At 37.2% G+C, this 21905-nt stretch overlaps 2 protein-coding genes across 2 annotated transcripts; one reads left to right on the top strand and one right to left on the bottom strand.

Moving 5' to 3' along the window:
* Positions 1–10435: 10435 nt before the first annotated feature.
* LOC142521152 (F-box/kelch-repeat protein At1g23390) lies at positions 10436–11736 on the bottom strand. Its single transcript, XM_075624377.1, has one exon. The coding sequence runs from the start codon at positions 11686–11688 to the stop codon at positions 10537–10539; it is 1152 nt and encodes a 383-aa protein (XP_075480492.1). The 5' UTR covers positions 11689–11736; the 3' UTR covers positions 10436–10536.
* Positions 11737–16300: 4564 nt separating this feature from the next.
* LOC142520355 (uncharacterized) lies at positions 16301–17397 on the top strand. The gene is made up of 2 exons (XM_075623351.1): positions 16301–16319; positions 16634–17397. The coding sequence occupies exons 1-2, from the start codon at positions 16301–16303 to the stop codon at positions 17395–17397; spliced, it is 783 nt and encodes a 260-aa protein (XP_075479466.1).
* The last annotated feature ends 4508 nt before the right edge of the window (positions 17398–21905 follow it).

Genomic DNA, 21905 nt, shown 5'->3' with positions numbered 1-21905 from the left:
TCACCAAAGAAAGAAATTCTTTTCGGACGTAAAATATTATTTTTGGGAAGAACCCTTCTTGTTCAAAATATGTGCAGATTCTATGATCAGAAGGTCTGTTGCAGAGGAAGAGTTTGGTCAAATTCTCAGCCATTGCCATGACCGTGAGGTCGGTGGTCATTTTGGACCAACAAGGACGGCATCTAAGGTACTTGAATGTGGCTTTTATTGGCCAACCCTCTTTAAAGATGCTCGTTTTTATGTGCTAGCCTGTGATAAATGCCAACAGACATGTAACATATCTAACCGTCATGAAATGCCATTAAATAATATCATTGAGTGTTAGGTTTTTGATGTGTGGGGGATAGACTTCATGGGACCGTTTCCTAGTTCATTCACGAAAAAATATATTTTGGTGGCGGTTGACTATGTGTCTAAGTGGGTAGAAGCAGAAGCATATGCCACTAATGATGCTCAAGTGGTCCTGATATTTCTAAAGAAAAATATTTTTAACAGGTTTGGGACACCACGAGCAATCATTAGTGATGGTGGCACCCATTTTTTGCAACAAACTCTTTGAAAAACTTTTGAGCAAATACGGTGTCACACATAAGATTTCTACCCCCTATCACCCCAGACGAGTGGTCAAGTGGAAGTGTCGAACTGAGAGATCAAGCGGATTTTGGAAAAAGTGGTAGGCGTCAGTCGGAAAGACTGGTCAATGAGGTTAGATGATGCTCTTTGGGCATATAGGTCTGCTTTTAAAACACCTATAGACACTACACCATATAGGTTATTGTTTGGTAAAGCATGTCATCTACCTGTAGAGTTAGAGCATCGGGCATATTGGGCAACAAAAGCACTAAACTTTAACTTTACTGATGTAGGTGAATGACGTCTACTTCAATTGGATCAGTTGGAAAAATTCCGAAATCTGGCATATGATCTCGCTTTATCATACAAGGAGAAGACAAAGAGGGCTCATGACAGGCGAATCATCGAAAGGGAATTCAAGGAAGGTGAAAATGTCCTGCTCTACAACTCTCGGTTGCGACTATTTCCCGAAAAATTGAAGTCGTGATGGTCCGGTCCATTCGTTATTTCTAAATTTTACCCATCGGGAGCTGTAGAATTGCAAGATGGAAATGATGTGACATTTACGATCAATGCCCAGCGACTGAAGCACTACATGGGTGGCACAATTGAGCCACAACTTGGAATCACCCGGTTCCAAGACAATCCAAACTAAAACTGACTGACAGTCAAGCTCTCGACTATAAATTGAGAACTACTTCTCTTCCCCTTATCTTGCACTTAATTCGATTTTGTTATTTTCTTTCTCTATTTTACCTAAAATAAAATAAAAAAAATAAAAATAAAAAAATTTCAAAAAAAAAACCCGAGGAGCTTGCGCTAGGGCGGTATTACCCTACTACCGCCCTAGCACAACTCCCTGGCATGCTGGGGATAGTGGGCATCGCGCTAGGGCGGTAAAACTTTACCGCCCCAGCGCAAACCCTTTGATTTTCACCAGAACGCAGCTTGCTAGGGCGGTCAAACTCTGCTTCCCCAGCGCGCCGCGTTATAAAACCGTCCCTCTCCCTTCTCCTTTTCATTTTGCACGCCCACCATTTCTCCCCACACCGAAAATCTCAGATAAAAACACCTTCAATCTTCCCCTCTTGATTTGCAGGCACTCGAGTTCATACACTCCCACATCACTCAAGCCACCGGTGACTCCGTTCTTCCTTCAAATTCTGAAAAGCTACGCGGATTGACCTTGGCATCTCTCCACACCCACATTCATACATGGCTTTGAAGAAATCACAGGTAACACACGCCTCTTCTTCCTCATCGTCTGGTACTAGAGGTAAATTTGTCAATGAGGAAGCCCGAAATAGATATGAACATGCCAAAGTTAATAGGCACCCCATTCCGGAGTGGGGGTTTGATTTATCCTCTAGATCCTTAGGTTTGGTGCGTGCTATTGTGAACCGGGGATGGGAATCTTTTTGTGCTCTACCTAAGGCCGTGGTGGTTCCGCTTGTACGTGAATTTTACGCCAACGCCGCCGAGAGGACTGATGGAGCGGCTATGGTAAAAGGTAGGTTAGTCTCTTTCGACTCAACCACACTAAATGCATTATTGGCTAACCCTGTAGTTGATGAGTCTGATTTAGAGGCGTTAATCGCCAATCCGAATTTCGAATTCATTATGCAAACCATATGTTACCCGGGGGCTAGGTGGAAGACTCCGAGTTGTTTTCTTGAAAAATATTTGTTGTTCAAACCCACGATGTGGTATGCATTCCTATCAAAATGAATGATGTCAGTGTCACATACCAGTGACGTTCAAAAAGACCGTGCCATCCTGGTGTACGCACTGATGTAGGGCATTCCCATTAATGTGAGCCGAGTGATCTTTTCTCAGATACAGCAGTCCATACATAGCTCGAGCATCGCCCTATTCTTTCCTACTATTATTACCGATCGGTGTGTGCAAGCCGGGGTAGTTGTCAATGTGGGGGACGAATGGCTACAACCAATGAAGCCCATTGACGACTCGTGGGTGAAGACGAAGAGAGGCAAGCGTGCTATCGACTTCCCAGAGATACCCGAGGAGGAGGTAGCCGCCAACCACCCACCACTACCCCCACAGCCCCATCGACAGTCCATTATTGATAAATTTGAAGAGTTGTGTGCCTTTGCGGTCCATCAAGATCAGTATAACACAGTCAACAGTGCACACATGGCATCGATGGAGTCTCTGGTACGCGGGATGGCATCGCACATGGGCCTTGACACCGCAACTTACCCATCTCCACCGGCATTCCCGCCTCCATTCCCGTTCCAGTATGCTTATCCTCAGACCGACGATCAAGAGCTTGGATTTGTGCCACCCGATGACGAGGAGGATGATCAGTGATCAGGGGAGTCTTCTCGTTCCCTTCTCTTTGCAATCGTTTACATATTTCATTCTGTTTGCATTTTGTTTAGCATTCACCATTTTTTACTCTGTTCGTTTGTCTACTTGTTTTAGTATTTTTCTGCAATGGGTACATTGCACGTTTATATTTGGGGGGTGGGTGTTTAATGTGGTTATTTTATTTGTTTAGGTCAGCTGTTCAGTTTCGTTTTTGGTATTGCATTTGTCTCGTGTTATTGGGGTTGTCACTTGAGAAGTGGTTTGTAGTCGTGTTAGATTGGTGAGCGGTAGCCAATGATGATGTTGCATGAGTCACACACACGCAGGTCCATTTTCGTCACGACACCAGTTTAGAACACACGAGGAGTTGACACATGAAAATCTGAATTGGATAATGAAATCTTCGGCACGAATGTTGGCTAAAGAAAAATGCATGACATAGTGAACTTGGACATTGTCTGTGGGGAATTTGAAATGCACTAGGTGACTTGAACTTGAACGCATCCCTTGCCATCAGCGGGATGAAAATGAGTTAGGCACATCTTTGCTATGAAATTGGATACGCGCCGATAGTCATAGTCTGGTAGGACGAAAACTAGGGGATTTCATAGATCGACATGTGATTCACTCTTGATAAATAATTAAAGACATTTAATTACTTCATTGAGTAGAGTTAGTTTGGCATAGATCGAGAGGGCGTGTTCAATCGAATAGGAAATCCCGTCGGAAGCGTAAATCACTATCAAACGAATTAATTAATGAACGAGGGATAGGTGAACTGAAATTCCCAACAAATTCATTTCTCATTGAATTTTAATTAACTATTCTAGATTTTATATCTCTTTATTTAATTCCTGAACCTTTTTATTTGCATGTTTATTTAATTTTAGTTGTCATAAACAACCACTCAAATTTCGTTGCTAAATATTTGATAACTGGAAATAATAATTGTCAAAATACAGTCTCCAGTGGAACGATACTCGTACTTGCGTACATTATACTATTACTTGACATCGTGCACTTGCGATTAATTTTCGAGCATACAAAATCATATTTTTTTAAGGATTCCACAGTGCAAGTTTTGTTCGATCAGTTCACACAAGAATACTCACCACCATCTTATTATTCAGTAAAGAAAGCCGAGTTCAAACATTTAGTGGAGGGAAATAAGTCAATAATAGAATATGCTTATCAGTTTTCTGTTCTTCTGCCCTATGTACCACATGTTGCTAGAAATGATAAATCCAAACAATCATATTTTTTGCATGGGCTTCAAATAAATATGCATAGTTTATTAATGACTGGATCACTCTCTACCTATGTTCAGGCAGTGAAGAAGGTGAAGAAGATATAGGCAAGTCTACTCAGAGGAGAACCATTGACAATTCCATTTTATGTTCCTCGGGGATTTGGTTGTATCATGTCGATGATAGTGGGCTTGCCTCTTTACCAGCCTCTACAGTCATACCAGCAACCCAAAAAACACATATTCAAGGTAAAAGGAAAGCAATTTAAAAAGAAGTCTCGATCTAGCTCCTCCAATTCATGTAATACTCGAGAGGAAAGGTTCAGTTGGGTCATCCAATGTTGTGTATTCTGACCAATGTGGTATAATACATTTCTGTTCGTATTGTACATGAGTTCAGAGGCCTTGCAATATCTGTGGTCACATTGGAAACTACGCTAGAGTATGTCCAAATGCCGGGAGACAGCAGTTTCTCCCACAATATTTTGGTCAGGTTCTCCGAGTACCAGCTATTAGCTCGTATGATCCTTCAACATTCTATCTATCCACCGCCCAAATGCCCCCACACAACAGCAATTTACAAGGTCACAACAAGCTTGAGTCCATTCTTTGACTCAAGATCAGGCTCAAGATGTATAGAAAGAGTAATTGCAGGTATTTGTTATATTTTTTTATTATCCTACGCGTATATTGATATGCACAAGAGTATCTCATTCATTTTAATATGTTGTATTTGTTGATGAGCATGATATTGTTATTATTCTATTTTTGGATACTTTTGTCGGTGTACATTTGATGTCTCATGAGATAGTCCTGAATTTTGTGATTAGATTTGAAGATAACATTATGATAACTAATCTAATCAAATTAATTATGTCTGATTTCAATTGTATTCTTGGTATGGACACACTGACGAATTATCAAGCTGTTGTTGATCGTTTCCATGGAGTTATCAGAATTAGACTACATTATGGCAGCAAATAGAAATTTTATGGTAATAATTCACAGTCTCACATTCCATTAATGTGAGCGACGGAAATTTTCAGATTGTTGCCAACAAGAAATGAAAGGATTCATGACCTATTATCTTGACGCGACATAAGAAACATGATTGAAAGTTTTAGATATTCTTATTGTCCAAGATTTTCCTGATGTGTTTTTTGATGCGTTTCCAGGCTTTCCACCTCATATAGAAATAGATCTTAGCATTAAATTGATGTCAGGGACAAATGCTACTTCCAAAACACCATATCGTTTGGCTCCAACAGAGTTGGAAGAACTCGAGGAATAGTTTAAGGACCTTCTAGAGAAAGGCTATATTAGACCAGGTATGTCGCTTTGGTGAGCTCTAATATTTTTGTTTAAAAAAAAGATGGAATGATAAGAATGTATATCGATTATTGGTAGTTGAAAAAGGCTACTGTTAAGAATATGTATCCTCTGGACATTATGAATTCGTAGTCATGTGTTTTGGATTGACTAATGCTCCAACAGTTTTCATGGATTTAATGATCCGTGTATTCCGTAAATTCATAGGCATATACATTATCGTTTTTATTGATGACATTTTAATTTATTAAAAGTCAAGGAAAGAGCACCTAAATACACTCAAAGCACCGCGGCTATATGTCAAAATTTCAAAATATGAATTCTGGTTTGACTGAGTTGTATTTCTAGGACATGTTATATAAGCACAAGGAGTATCAGTGGATCCTAGTAAAATCGAAGTCGTTATCGGCTGGCCAAATTCGATAAATATTTAGGAGATTCGCATCTTTTTGGGATTAATTATTTGGGTGTTATATTTGCTTTATCGAAAGATTTTATAGAATGTCTAAGCCTATGACTCAATTAAAGCAGAAAGATCTATGTTTCTGTGTAGTGAAGAATCTGATTCTAATTTCTGGACTTTGAAAGAAAATTTGACCACAAGTCTGGTGCTATCTTTTCCTCCAAGCTGGGGTGGATTTTTTGTACGTACAAATGCTTCTCTAAATGGATTGAGTAGAGTTTTGATGTTGAATGAGTGATTGATTGTGTATGCATCTCGTCAAATGAATCCGCATGAGGCCAGATATCTAGTTCATGATTTGGAGTTGGTTGTCATTATGTCTGCATTGAAAATATGGAGTAATTATTTGTACAACGGACAATTTGTGATTTATTCTAATCAAAATAGTCTGAAGTATTTATTAACACCGTCCGACTTGAATATGAGACAACAATGATGGTTGGAGTTGCTCAAAGACTTCCATTGTGATATTTAATATCAACCAGGGTGAATGAATCAAGTTGCAGATTCCCTTAGCAGGAAACTTCAGACTAAGATGTTGACATCTCTGAGTATCTCAATAGTACATGAGCAATTGGGAACTTTGTGATGGACTTATCAGCTCAGTGGCGACTACTTCATAGTTTCATCTATTCAACTTGAATCATGTATAATTTCTAACGTCAAAGCAGCACAGAGGAATGATCCACACATTCATAGATTGAAATAAATGGTTCAGACATGTCACTCAGATAAATTCAGTGTTTCTTGATATGGATGTGTGTGTTATCATAGTAGGCTTGTGGTTGTGAACTTGATAGACTTAAAAGAAACTATATTGCGAGAAGATCATTGTAGTCAACACATCGTTCATCTAGGAATCAAGAAAATGTATCATATCTTGAAATCCAATTGCTAGTGGGAAGGTATGAAAAAGAAAATGTTTTTGTAGCCAATTGTTTGACGCCAACAGGTTGAGGCTATGAGAATGAGACCTGGTTTTTGTTACATACTCTTGAAGTGACATAATGAAATTGGGAGCACATTTCTATGGATTTTGTGGTACGTCTGCCTCGTTATAATCATAGTTGTGATGAGATTTGAGTGATTGTTGATAGATTGTTTAAATCAACCTATTTTATTCATTATGATTGCAATTGTACTTGTTATAAAATTTTAAAATAATGTTCCGATCGGCTCATAATAGTTTGTATTTTTATTATCAAATTTCTCATTATTTTTACTTTTGACATGCTTAATTGATACATTTTGGTGTTATTTTTTTTTAGGAAGAAATTTTTTGGTTTTGGAGCAAAATCGAGCTAAAGTTGTGACTTTTATCACATTTGAAGTTGACAAGATAAAGTTGTGAAAAAAACAAAGCAAGAAGAAATCTTGGAACAAAGCGTGATCACGCCTTATGATTGTTCATTTGATATATGTGAAACTGAAGCTGACATAATTTCAAAGAGTGGATCTCGAAATTTGTGAAGATTATGTCAAAATTTAGAGTCATGATTATGGTATTTGACTTAAAAATAATTATTGGAGACAAAATAGTTTTTGAGAGAAAGAATATTAGATAGAGTTTTATTCCATATAAACTCTATATTCCTTTTTTGAGGTATTTTATACATTGGGTTTTCTTTTGGTTAATGGACTTTTCTCATTGATCCAATAACCAATTAAGACGACGTAAGGTCCAAACAGAGAGACATTTATGTAATTTGACTTGTGGATCCTTTTTTAAAATAAGTCACAATCGACTTTGTAAGGTCTAAAATTAAGACGACGTAATCCAACTGCATGCTAATCTAGGGAATATGAAAAATAGTTAAATAATTGATTTTAATTGCTAAATTGATTATGTGATATTTTTATATAATGTTTTAGTAGTTTTTCTACTTAAATGCATTAAAATGTATTTTTAAGGGTTATTCGAGTTGCGTTCGAGGAACGGAGACCGATGGCTGAAAAATGGAAAATGTTTTTATTAATTAATTATTTTAAATTATTTGAAATATGGTTGATGTTTTTATTATTTTAAAAAATAAGGAGTTTTGAGGTGATTCTATACGCCGGGACGTGATTTTTATCGGTGTTGGATTTTCAACAAAAATACGAATGTTTTGACAACCTGGCTAATAATTTCACAAACTTTATTAAATAAAATAATTTTATTAAGCACTAATGGGCTTATTGGGACTAGCTAACCTTGTTAATGGGCTCAAGCTACCATTGGTATTTAAAGTGCAAAGCACCCCCATAATTCACACACAACACACGCCTCCTTCACCCTAGCCGCATACAAGACTTCGTTTCTCTCTAAAACACAGGGCACCCACCATAGAAAACAAGAGTAACTCTCGAAAATTTGCAAGGAAAATTCAGCCAACGTCCCATCGTCGTCATTCTTCGATTCGTCAACGATAATTCATGTGTTATACGCGTAAAGAAATGTCATACATCTCATTTTTCTCGTCTATCACATCGTACTATGGTTTTGAATTACGTTTGTATGGAAAGCATGATTTCTTCATTGATATTTTCGTAGTTATGCATATACATGTGCTAAACTCATGATTTTATGTTCCGAAACATGATTATAATGTTCATGAAGGGGCTGCCATGATTAGAGATTGATCAAGGGTCGTTTTTACACGAGTTAGGGAGTCTTAGGACACATGAATTAAACTGCACACGAGTTAATAACATGTTGAAACCGAAACAGGATTGTTGTGTCATAGGTGATCGGGTTCAAGGCAAAACCGTGCATGGCTCGGCTTTGGCTCGACCAAGGCTGGGCTGGGCTGGGACATAGTTGAGTCAGGAGTGAAGTCCTAGCCATGTTAGGACTCGAGTTAGAGGGCTATGGAAGGGTCCAAGCGCTCGAGGACTCTTCCCCAAGCCACCCGAGAACTTGCGCGCAAGGGGTGCAGCTGCACAGGGAGACAGGGCTCAGCCAGGGGGCTTCGGGCTGGGCTAGGCTAAGTCCTTAGGGTACTAAGATGGTGCACAAGAGGCTGGGTCAGGGGCTGGTCCAGTGGCTAGGGTCCTAGACGCGAAATGAAGAGTCCTAATCTATTATGGAGTCTCGGCCATGGCATGCTTCTGATTGTGTGGCTTCGGTTTGAGGCTAGGGTTGAGTCCTAGGGGTGCTAAGGGTTTGGGAGGGTCCAGGGGAGGGCTGGTTCGAAGTTGGCTCGGGCTGGTTCGAAGTTGGCTCATAGAAAACGCAAGTTGGCTCATAGGTTCCTTAGGTGGTTCGAATTAGGGTCTCCTTTTAACTAGAGTTTGAAACATAGCTCAACGGAGGTCGAGTCGTGGGTCACAAGGGCTAAATAAATATTAAAATTCTAAGTTTCAAGTTTGGGAATTTTATAATAAAGTTTGATTTAATCCAGGATTAAAACGCAGTAATATGTTATAATTAAATATTAAATTGAAAGTTATCTATTTAGGCTAAATAAAAATACGAGAAAATTAATGTAAACTTTAATAATTATTTGGGATGGTCTAAAGTCAACAGAATTAAGAAAATGTCAAAATCGTCAAATTTTACGTCTAGGAATAAAACGGTAATTTTACACTCGAAAATTAGTAAATGTCATGGTGGTATCCATAATGCTATTTTATATGTTAATATGATTATTTTGCATGTTTATTGAATTTTATGATGAACGATAACATTAAAAGACATGTTGTATGTTTTGTTTAAAAGAAAAACGTTATATGCATGTTTAATTTTTATAAGTGGTGAAAATACGAAAAGTTGAAGGAAGTGAAGTAATTGTGACTAATACGATGATATGTTAATATGAAGGCCAAGGCTTAGTTGACGGATGAGAGTGTCCCTGATGCCCCCGCCACCCAGTACTGTGGTTACATGTAGATGGATCCATCGTCCCAATACGAATACGAGTACGAATACGAAAGTCACAATTAACGATCTGATTTCAACAAAAATGAACACTAATATGTTTACGATGAATATGGATAAGTCTACGATAATATGAAAATATTTATGAAAAATGATTATGTTTAAGTTTATGCATCATTATAAAAATATTAATTTACGTAAAATTATTTTCACTGTTTCATGTGATCTATATATGTATTACTTGTTATCAAGATTATGGTTTGCTGAGTCTTTAGACTCACTAGGTGTGATTGATGCAGGTTATTATGATAATAATGATAATGGAGGTCTTGATGGTTGACTTTGCTGGACTGAAGGTGCACATAACCCGAGGACCAACGCTAGTTTTCCGCTCTAGTTTATGATTTATGATTTTTAAGATTATGTTAAAGATATTTTTACTACTTTATGATTTTAAGTGGTTTTTGAGAGGTTGTTATTTTTAGCAAATTTGTTAAGTTAGAATTTGAATACGATTTACGAATTTATGATTTAAACTATGAGTAGGTTTTTTGTGAGACGGTCTCATGAATCTTTGTCTGTGAGACGGTAATACTCTTAGAATAAAAAATAATACTTTTTCATGGACGATCCAAATAAGAGATCCATCTCAAAATACAACCCGGTGAGATCGTTTTAAGAAATTTTTAATATTTTTTAACAAAACGAGCAATGACGTTTCATACTCTCTTTTCCCTAAATTTTCCCCTCGACTGCCCAAAGACTCGCCGCGGAGTCGTGTTCCTTGCACTCACGTTTCATCACTCGGCGCAGCTCGTCGATCCCAACTTTGGAACACAAAAACACCAGCTGATTCATCATCATCTCCTCACGCCCCACCAAATTCGGCACGCTCCACCACCGACACCCGCCGCCGTGGACAATCTCGCAAGCCACAAGCTCACTTAGCTCCGACGGATTGTACATGTAAACGATATCCACCGACGCACAGATTTTCAGCGAAGAAAGTCCAAAACTCTCGCTCCTCAGCTTGTGTACGAACTCCGGAGGCATATCTCCGATCTCTTCGTACTCCGAGAGATCCTCTGGATCGAAACTCCAGATCTTCACCAGTTCGACATCTTCGATTCTGCATAGTCCGACCAAGATCAATTTCTCCATGGCGTATCCGATGTTGAAATGGAAAACGGGTTGGCCTGGATTCAGCGCAACGGGTTCGGACCAGGACTTGGTCTCCGGGTCGAACCAGTGCGTAATCCCGGACTTGTTATCCGTTATGACAAGCTTCTCCGCCGTCGCAGCGACGGACTGCCACTGCGAAGCCGCCGAGTCTTTGAATATCCCTGGCATCGACTCGCACGCACACCACGACTGTGTCCCCAGGCTATAGATCTCGACCGCCAGCGGGTCGTCCTCGAAATCGCAGGCGCCTCCGGCGACAACGACAAACTCCCCCACCCGCGCAACGATTGGATCCGTCCGCCACACCAGCGGTGGGTCCACGTGATACCAGGTGAAGTTGAAAGGGTCGGAAGAGAAGGAGAATCTTGATGGAGAGAGCATGTAGAGTAAGCTCGAATGCGACGACCTGAGCGCCGCGACATGCTTGATGGATGGCTTACGGATTCTGATCCAGAGCTTCGAGCATGGGTCGTACGCCTGCGTAGTGGTGGCGTGTGGGTGGCGCGTGCCCTGTGTGTGGAGGATGAGCCATGGCTTGGGTTTGTTGTGGTGGCGGAGGGAGGAGTCCACGGCACTGCCCCAAGATCGTGAGACATCGGCGGCGGATACCAAATACACCAGAGGTACATGAGATAGTATGGTTTCTAGTACATCGCTACAGATTCCGACTTCTCCAGCTTGTTTGTCTTCTTCTTCGTCCGCCATTGAAAGTTTCTGTGTGCATCAAACTTTATCAAATGGGCTCTATTTATAGTGCTCACGTATGAGAGCACTCACCTATTGGATGTGATGAAATATAGAAAAATTGTGCATTTAATGGGTGAGTGACACCTCATCGGTGCTCACATAGGTGTGCACGGTAAATGTGCAGCATATCAAAACTGATATATATACAGTTTTGGTATACTGCACACCTATCGTGCACACCTATGTGAGCACCGATGAAGTGTCACTCACCTATTGGATGTGATGAAATATAGAAAAATTGTGCATCCAATGGGTGAGTGACACCTCATCGGTGCTCACATAGGTGTGCACGGTAGGTGTGCAACATATCAAAACTGATATATATACAGTTTTGATATACTGCACACCTATCGTGCATACCTATGTGAGCACCGATGAAGTATCACTCACCTATTGGATGTGATGAAATATAGAAAAATTGCGCATCCAATGGGTGAGTGTTGCGCATCCAATGGGTGAGTGACACCTCATCGATGCTCACATAAATGTGCAGCATATCAAAACTGTATATTATATATATATAAGATAATATTTTTCGCATAAGATCTAATTTTAAATTAATTAATTAATTTTTTTTTCGAAACTAAGTCAAACATAATAAATTATATCTATCTATCTATCTGTAATTGTACTTTGAAATATTATAATAACAAACTGATAAATACTCGATTTGAGTTTTAAACATTAAATTAAAATTTATTATTTAAGGAATAATATCAGAATCATAATATTGTTTAATAATAAATTAATAAGTAATACAATTTTGATGTGACTCACATTTTTCATGTACATCAAAATATTAATTATCATCATAAATGCTCATGATATTGACCCTATTTTTGAAGAGAACCCGTGGGACTTTCTTGTCATTGAGTGTATATATATATATATATATATATATTAGGTTGTCCATGAATCGTGCTGATTTTTATATCTATAATATGGTGATATTCACTTATTATAAATATAATTTTGATATAACTCATCACATATAAAAATTGAGTATGATCTCATTGATGTACACAAAAGTAGATATAATTGTTGGGCAAAAACTTATGTGAGACGGTATCACGGATCGTATTTCATGAGACGGATCTTTTATTTGGGTAATCCATGAAAAAATATTACTTTTTATGCTAAGAGTATTACTTTTTATTGTGAATATCGGTAAGTTTGACCCATCTCACAGATAAAGATTCGTGAGACCGTCTCACAAGAGACCTACTCTTTATCGTTGATAGCATAACAAAACATATATATATATATATATATATATATATATATCTTTGTATGTATGTATATGTAGTCGAGTTTTCACCTAAATCCGAATAAAAAATCTATAAACATTATGTTTAGATTAATAAATTTTATTTCAAGAAAAAAATTTGATTTAGAGAATGATTTGAGGGACGTATATCAAACCACACTAATTTTAAATGTATTCAAACTCTAACACAATTACTATAAAAATTGTTTGACTTTATATAGTACAGATTTGGAATTCAATTAAATATATTCCATCACAACAAGTCAAAAAATTACCATCCAAACAATTTTCCATTAAATTAAGGAAAAATTCCATGCTTTAATTAAAGTGATTAAAGTCCCACAATAAAAGGTCAAATCTCGGTTCATAATTTGTGGCAAAAATTTGTGTGAGACGGTCTCACGGGTCGTATTTTATGAGACGTATCTCTTTTTTGGATCATCCATGAAAAAAAATTACTTTTTATGCTAAGAGTATTACTTTTTATTGTGAATATCGGTAGGGTTAACCCGTCTCACAGATAAAGATTCGTGATATCGTCTCAAAAGAGACCTACTCTTGAATATTTTCCCGGAGTTGTGTCCTACTGGGGATTCCGCCCACACATTGGTTACTCAATTTTCGAGACCTGGGGCATTTTAGACAAAAACTTGTGTGAGACGGTCTCACGGGTCGTATTTTGTGAGACAGATATGTTATTTGGGTCATCTATGAAAAATTATTACTTTTTATGCTAAGAGTATTAATTTTTATTGTGAATATCGGTAGGGATATTACTTTTTATTCTAAGAGTATTACTTTTTATTGTGAATATCGGTAGGATTGACCCGTCTCACATATAAAGATTCGTGAGACCGTGTCACGAGAGACCTACTCGACATTTTAAGTTAATTAAAATAAATAATATTAGTATTATTTATTTGTAAACTAAAATTCTAAGCTTTTTATTTTTATTTTTATTTTTATTTTTTGAATAAAAATGTTAAAATGGTTTTGAAAATGTTTTTCCTAAAACATTGCAAGATAATTGGGTTTGGGAGAGTTAGCATTTGCGATCAGTTAATCTTTCTTGTAATATAATATAGTTATCCAAGATAAGTTTTGATCAATCTCAAATTACTAAAATTTATGTATTTTAGGAATGATTCTTCGAATTTTCAAACGTCAATGCCTAGACAAGGACAGCTCCTATAGGATGAATTAAATCCCGTGTAGTGATAATTTTTGGTGTGAGCGCACAACTTATGAATAGTCGATAATCCAACGGATGTAACACATCTTATGGGAAATATCTTTTTCATGGTTCTGGATTACGTCGAACAGAATTTTAAACGTTATCATCAGCTACGTCATGTTGGAATTATTTCGTGGGTTCGCATAATTTAATTAATTTTACATGGACAAGTTATCTAATAAAGGGCCCAATAAAGTGATCTAATTAATTATGGGTTTCCAAAGTATTAAATAAATTGGTATGGTCCACCTTATGTGTAGAAACCCAGCCCAATTAGGTCTTTTATGATGGGTTGAAGACTGCTAAGATTATAGAAGGTTATGGTCCCCAAGGCACAAAAAAAAAATAACACAGAATACATACGGCACACGTATTCTAGATCTCTCTCCTTCTCCCATCAAAGGCAAGAATAAGGTGGTCGATTCTCTGTTGTCTTGGAAGATCCATAACCCTGACACTATATCAATCAATGGATTCTGGTACGTGTTTACTGTTATTTATATTTTCTAATAATTCAACATGAATTACTGGCGTGTTGTGATATATGGATTTAATCACATGATTTATATATTTATTTTATTAAATCTCCAACAAGTGGTATCAGAGCTACGTTCATGTTGAATTCTGAGAATTTTTTTATTGATGAATCAAAACAGAAAATTATGTTTTATTCCCAGATTTGAGAAGATTTTCTTGTCTATAAATTTTTGGATTCAGATCCGTTTTTTTTTAAATGAAAAAAAAAATTTATGAATTTTGGGTCTGTATAAATTCATGTTCTTTGGATCTAGTATTTTTCAAATTTTACATCCAAAATTCAGATTAATTTTCGAAAAAAAAATCGGAAATTCGATTTTTCGAATCTGGAATAGAGCCGACGGATTTTGGGCCAATCGACCGTTTTCCGGCGGCTATTGTTTGGACGTTTTCTTGCTCGTATCCTGGCGCCCATATTGGTATAATCTATCGATCGAAAACTGCCGCGAAGTGATCGAATTTTGCGACTGAATCATGGAAAATCTTTGGCCGCCCGAATTCCATCCGTTTTTGGAAGATTCCGATCGATTTATGGTAGATTTTTGGTCGGAGTTGGTAGGGTGGTGGTCGTCCGTGGTAAGGCGACTTCTGGTAACGGTCGCCGCCGAGTGGTATTGCCGGAGGAGGTGGCGGCGCCGATTTACGCGTTTAGGGTTAGGGTTTGGATTTTGGGATTGATTTTTGGGTTGAATTTAAGGCCTTGTTTGGTTGTCCAAATTTTGAAATCCAGAATTTTAATCTTTTATTAAATTTTGGTTTTCGCAATTCTGATTTGTGAAAATTAAATTCGACCATTACAAAATTTAATTGCATGAAATAAAATTAAAATGGAATTATTCATTCTTTTATCGTCTTTGTTTATTTCGATAAAATATTTGTGAATAAATAATTTTGAGGTGCAAATATTTTATTTCTTGAATATTTGGTCTATATGCTTTATTTGGCCCAATTAAGATAAATTAAATTTTCTTGTGAAAATTTTAAGTTAAGTTGATATCTTGTATCTCAAATTTGGTTAAATTTCAATTACATGTTAATAAAGTGATTTTTTGAGATATGTAGATATTGTTCAAGTTTAAAATAAATTGTGTTTCAATTTATGCGAAAAATAGCCGGTCCAAAGGAAGACTATTTTTTGGCCAAATTCCAAACACAATAGATGATTTTAAAGTGTATCTAGATCTATGCGGAAAATAATCGGCCCAAAGAAAGATTATTTTCTGGCCAGATTTTAGATTCAATATATCTTTTTCAAGTACATTTATATCTATGCGAAAAATAGTCGGCCCAAAGGAAGAATATTTTTTGGCCAGATTGCAGACATAATAAGTAAAAAAAATGTGTTTATATCTATGCAGAAAATAATCGGCCCAAAGGAAGGTTATGTTTTGGCCAGATTATAAGCACATAATTATGTTGTCTTAAAGAGTGTCAAAACTATGCAGAAATTAATCGGCTAAAAGGAATATTATTTTCTTGCCAGATTGTAGACACATTATATGATATTAAATTGTGTTAAATTTATGCAAAAAATGATCGGCCCAAAGGAAGGTCATTTTCTGGCCAAATTTTAGCACAATATGTGGTACTAAATATGTGATAATTTCGGATTTATCCATGCATGCAATTGTCGGTCCAAAGAAAGGCATATTGTTGGCTGGATTTATTATCAATATTTAATAACCATGATGTTTGAGTGTATCACTTACAAATTTTTATTTTTGTTCAAAGACTAAATATCAATATTGTACTAGGTACTTTTTTATGGGCCCACCACCAGCATGCTTATATCTTGTTATTTATTTAATTTAAATATATGCATGGACTATATTTTATTGTGAGTTTTTTGTTCTATTTTGGTATAGCATCTTCTATATCTGCCAATCTGAACAACATTACAGTGCTTAATGGCTCAAACTTCAAGAAATGGAAAGAGCGTGTTATGATAGTGCTCGGCTGCATGGATTTGGACTATGCGCTAAGAGAAGATCGCCCCGCACTTTTGACCAGTTCAGGAACTGCTGATCAAAAGGGTTCTTTGGAAAAGTGGGAGCGATCAAATCACATGAGTCTAATGATTATGAAACATTCCATTCCAGATACTATAAGGGGTTCAATTCCTGAAGAAAATGATGCCAAAAAGTTCCTTACTCAAATAGCAGATCGTTTCGCTGCAAACGAAAAGGTCGAGACAAGTACTATTCTGAATAAACTTGTCTCAATGCGGTACAAAGAGAAAGGAAACATAAGGGAGTACATAATGGAAATGTCAAATCTTGTGACTCGACTAAAAGCATTCAAGTTTGAATTGTCGGAAGACATAGTCGTGCATTTAGTTTTGATCTCTCTGCCTGCGCAATTTAATCAATTCAAAATAAGTTATAATACCCAGAAGGAAAAGTGGACTTTGAATGAGCTTATTGCGCAGTGCGTTCAGGGGGAGGAGAGATTGAAACAAGATATGATTGAAAGTGCTAACTTGACATCTAAATATCAAGGTAATTGCATCAATAAGAAAAGGAAATGGAGCAATAAGAAGGGAAACTCTGGGACTTCTTATCATATGGAGCAACAGAAACAAGATAAAATGATCACTTGTTTCTTTTGCAAAAAACTGATGGGCATGTGAAGAAGGATTGTCCCAATTACGTCAATTAGCGTGCAACGAAAGGGTTGCCTAAGGAGCCGATTGCCAACTGATGCTGAAAGATACATATTATAGAAAAAGAAAATAAAACTGTTGGTGTGTTTTTTTTAAAGCTTTATTTAGGAACTGAGTTTTTTGTTTTCTGATATTTGAATTTGAAAAACGAAATTTGATTTTAGTTTTATGTTTAGACAAATCAAGTTTTTCCTTTATCTATGTGGTATTTTCATTTTTTCGAAATTCAATATGTTTGATATGAGTTCTTTGATTGATAAGTTTGATAAATTGAACATCAATATTTTAAATGACATTGACATTATGCATGTATGAAATTTTGAAATTAAATGCAAATTAATTTCGTATGTTGACTTTAGTGGGAGTGAGTAAATGGGAAAGTCAACATTGAGAATAATATATTGATGTTTATGTCTACATATATGGTGGTATACATTTTATCAGGTGGTAATCTCATTCGGATTTATAGAGAACATTGTTTAGATATTGTGAACATCATTAGAATGTTGGACATATATTTAAGAAACCCGACATTGGATTATTAATCGGGTTATGCGGTACATAAAGTGAACTAAGGATTTTATGCTCACATTGGAAATCTGACATTTGGAAATAGTTGGATATTTGGAATTCGAATAAAGTTGCGGAATTTTATCACCGGTGATGATCAATTGTGATAATAAAGCCGTTATATTATACTTAAAGAACAACTGAAACTTGTCAAAGTCAAAATATATTGACATGAAGTTTCCAATTGGAAGAAAATAATTCAGAGTGATTATGTGTCAATTGAGCATGTTATTGCAAACTCTATAACTGCGAATGCAGTTGTCATGGGTTGGCCACCCAAGATCTTTTGGGCATGTGACACACATTGATGTTGTCCATATAGTCGATATGCCTGTACAGTGGGAGTTTGTATTCGGTTTTAGCATTGACTCATTTGACATGATTTAAGTTTCTGTACAGACTAAGGTTTATTTGAATTACTCTGAAATAAAGTGATGCCTTTCATTGCGGTTTAGCATTTGGTTGAAAGTCTGTTATTGGACTCTTTGAGTCATTAGGAGGACCAGTTGGAAATAAATGTTTTATTCTGAGATCACATTTATGTATTTCCATGCTACACATCCATACTTGATCTATGTTATTGATTATACTAATATTGTGATCATTGAAGGGTCTAGTGATTTTAAATGTAGCGATGACTGCTTTGGTTCGATATTGGTATAATTTATAGATCAGATTGTTAAGGAATATTTTGGGTTAGATAACAAGAGCTCAATCCAATTTTTGCATGTACAATATCCGGATAACTTATATGGCCCAAGTGGGAGATTGTTGGAATTATTTTGTAGGCTCACATAATGTAATTAATTGTACATGGACAAGTTATGTAAGGACCGTGTATCGTATTATCGTAAATCCTATGTTGATTATCGAAAATTCATGAAATTGTCATGTGATTATGTATATGATGTATATCATGACAATGAAAGTGAGAAAATAGGTTGTGATAATGAAAGATTATATTAGACATTGATTTGTGTTGGAAACGTGTGCTGAACCGTGACAGAAAAGTGACACATGTTACGGTTTTTAGCATAATTAACTGAGTATTAGTCCAAATGAAGTGAGGCCAGTTTCATTGGAAAGCTAATACATTGTACTAAAACTTTCATGTTTTGAGTTTTGTCCAAATCCATTTGAAAATAGGAGAAAAAGCATCCCGAAGTGTATCGTGTGCGTTGCAGTTTTTGAAATGACACATTTTGGGAGAATGAGCATAACTCTCACATCCGATATCCAAATTGAGTGAGGTTGGTGGCAAATGAAAGCTATGACATAGAGCTACAACTTTCATGTTGACCACTTTTGCAAATTCGAAGCCTAAAATAGCGTTTCGGACAGAACAAGTCGCGCTAGGGCGCAACAGTTTGCGCGCCCCAGCGCGAGACCAAGCCAAATGGTGTTCCGGCAGTAGTGGGCGCCCTGGTGCGCCCAAACTTGACCGCCCCAGCGCCGATACAGCTGTTGCACATTATTTAAAGTGATAAGAATGAGTTTCCTTGCCATTTTAAGTTTTCTGAAGCGTCAAACGTCGAAAGAGAAAAGAAGAAATCGAGTTCTTTTGTACGAATCAACCTCGAAACGTTGTCCAAACTTGGAACAAATTCAAAATATATCTGAAACTTATATTGTTGATTTTGAATGATGTTATTGATTGAAATGAATATGTTATTGATGTAGATAAATTATTATACCGATATCTTCAAGCTACATCGACTGGAACGAAGAATTGAGGTATGTTGCGACCGGGTAACATACGACGGATATCTGTATCATATGATATATGTTTGATTGATTTGATTGAGAATATGTGTCTATATGCCTTATGTGATGACTTGATGTGCCATACATGACATTGTGATTGGAATATCGATGTATAAAATAAATATTTTGTTAACACACATCGTTTGATGCATACATCGATACATGACATGCACGTTGAGCTATGATCCTTGGATACCCTGATATGATATGATTTAATTATGGGGTTTGTGAACACGATGCTATGTTTGGTATTATATGACCCTTAAAGAATATTCATTAGTGGTCCCGTTGAATGATTGAGATTTGGGATTTGATGGCGCTTTGTCGACGCTATCATACGAGTATCCCTGATTGAGGCCGGTGTGCCAGCTCGAGCATTGATTTGATAGCGATTCGTTTGATTCTGACATGTGCTGAGTGGATGGACATTTGACCTGATACCTCCACGACATACATGCATTGCATATCATATATCATCGTGTAGATATCTGTTGTATATATGATGGTTGTTCCATACGGAGCTTTTCTCACCCCCAAAGGGGGCTGTTGTTGTCTTTGTGTGTGGCAATGGCAGGTACTCCAGGATATCAGGAGACCAGAGAAGGTGCTTCTGGAGGGAGTCACTGTTGAGTTGAGGTTTTATGCTTTGTTTCCCAGTATATATGTATATGTATCTATATACCGGGACATGTCCCGAGGATATGAGTTGTTTGTTTGTAGTTGGTCTTGATTACGTGTGGGCGTGTTTTATGATGTGAAATGAAATACTATTTTTAGTATTCAAATAAGATGTTTTGGGCTCATCGTAAAGAAAATTTAAACTCGTTTTCCGCTGTAATTAATTAATCCTAATCAGATTGTGTTGTAATAACGATTAGGAGTTAAGGGCCCCACACAGAGTGGTATCAGAGCATAGCTGGGAATGCTCGATTGAGTCTTGTGTACACGTGAATATGCACAAATGAATTGTGCGTATGTGTTTGATTTATTTGTATTACTTGCTCCTACTTGATTTAGTTTGAGTAAGTTATTGATGAGATTGATGATATGAGATGATGATGATGTGAAATCGATATTGATTTGTGATATTGATCCTCTGATTTGTAGATGGATCCCACGAATGAAACTGCGAGTAGCAGTACTGAGAGGATAGTTGGACAATTTGAAGGATTGTCCATGGATTTAGTGATGGCTCAATTCCAGGATTTGAAATCACCAAAGTTCTTTGGCACTGAGAGTGCAGAAAGAGCAGAGGTCTGGTTGAAAGATATCGAGCACTTGTTTAATATCGTTGAATATTCCAAGGCTCGCCGAATGAAGCTTGCCCTTTATCATTTGAAAGACCGAGCAAAATCTTGGTGGGAAGCAGCTGAGATTTGACTGAAAGAAGCCGGGATTGAAGTCACGTGAGATGTCTTCAAGGCCCATTTTTTGGAGCAATATTCTCCTCCTTCCTATTATACTGCCCAAGAGAATGAATTCAATAGTCTGAAGCAGGGAACGATGACTGTTGCAGAATATGCTTCGAAGTTTTCGACTCTGTTGAATTATGCACCTCACGTAGCTGCGAATGCAAAAGTGAAATATAACAGGTTTGTTAATGGATTGCATCCTGCTATATATACTTTTGTCATTTCAGGATTGCCTACGAGCTACACAGAGGCAGTTGAACGAGAAAAGGCGGCCGAAGCTGGACTAAGGCGAGGAGGTCCTCAGTATACTCCTTCACCTCCAGTGTCAGCTCAGCAGCCTACTTTGCGTCCAAGAGGTAAGAAGTTCAAGAAGATTGGTTCTGCTTCTTTATCTTCTTCGAGTTCGAGTGGATCCCAGCGAGGGAGTCCTGTGACTGCTCCTTATTGTAGTCATTGTGGAGGCAAACATACTATCGAGCAGTGTCGAGATATGTTTGGTACTTGTTATCAATGTGGACAGGAAGACCATTTCTCTCGAGTATGTCCGAACAGGGGTACGACTTCTTCCCAAACCCAGCCAGGCTTTAGAGGTGGCCTAAGTATGATGAGTCCTACTGTTCCTGTTCCCTCTTTCCAGCAGTCAAATATTCCACGATATCGAGGACCGGGTGGTCAGACTGCTCAAGTCCCTCCTCAAGTTCGAGTGTATGCTATGACCGAGGATCAGGC

The sequence above is a fragment of the Primulina tabacum genome, chromosome 12, assembly GCF_025594145.1.
Source record: "Primulina tabacum isolate GXHZ01 chromosome 12, ASM2559414v2, whole genome shotgun sequence".
Taxonomy (NCBI): domain Eukaryota; kingdom Viridiplantae; phylum Streptophyta; class Magnoliopsida; order Lamiales; family Gesneriaceae; genus Primulina; species Primulina tabacum.
This window is presented reverse-complemented; position numbering and strand designations above follow the sequence as displayed.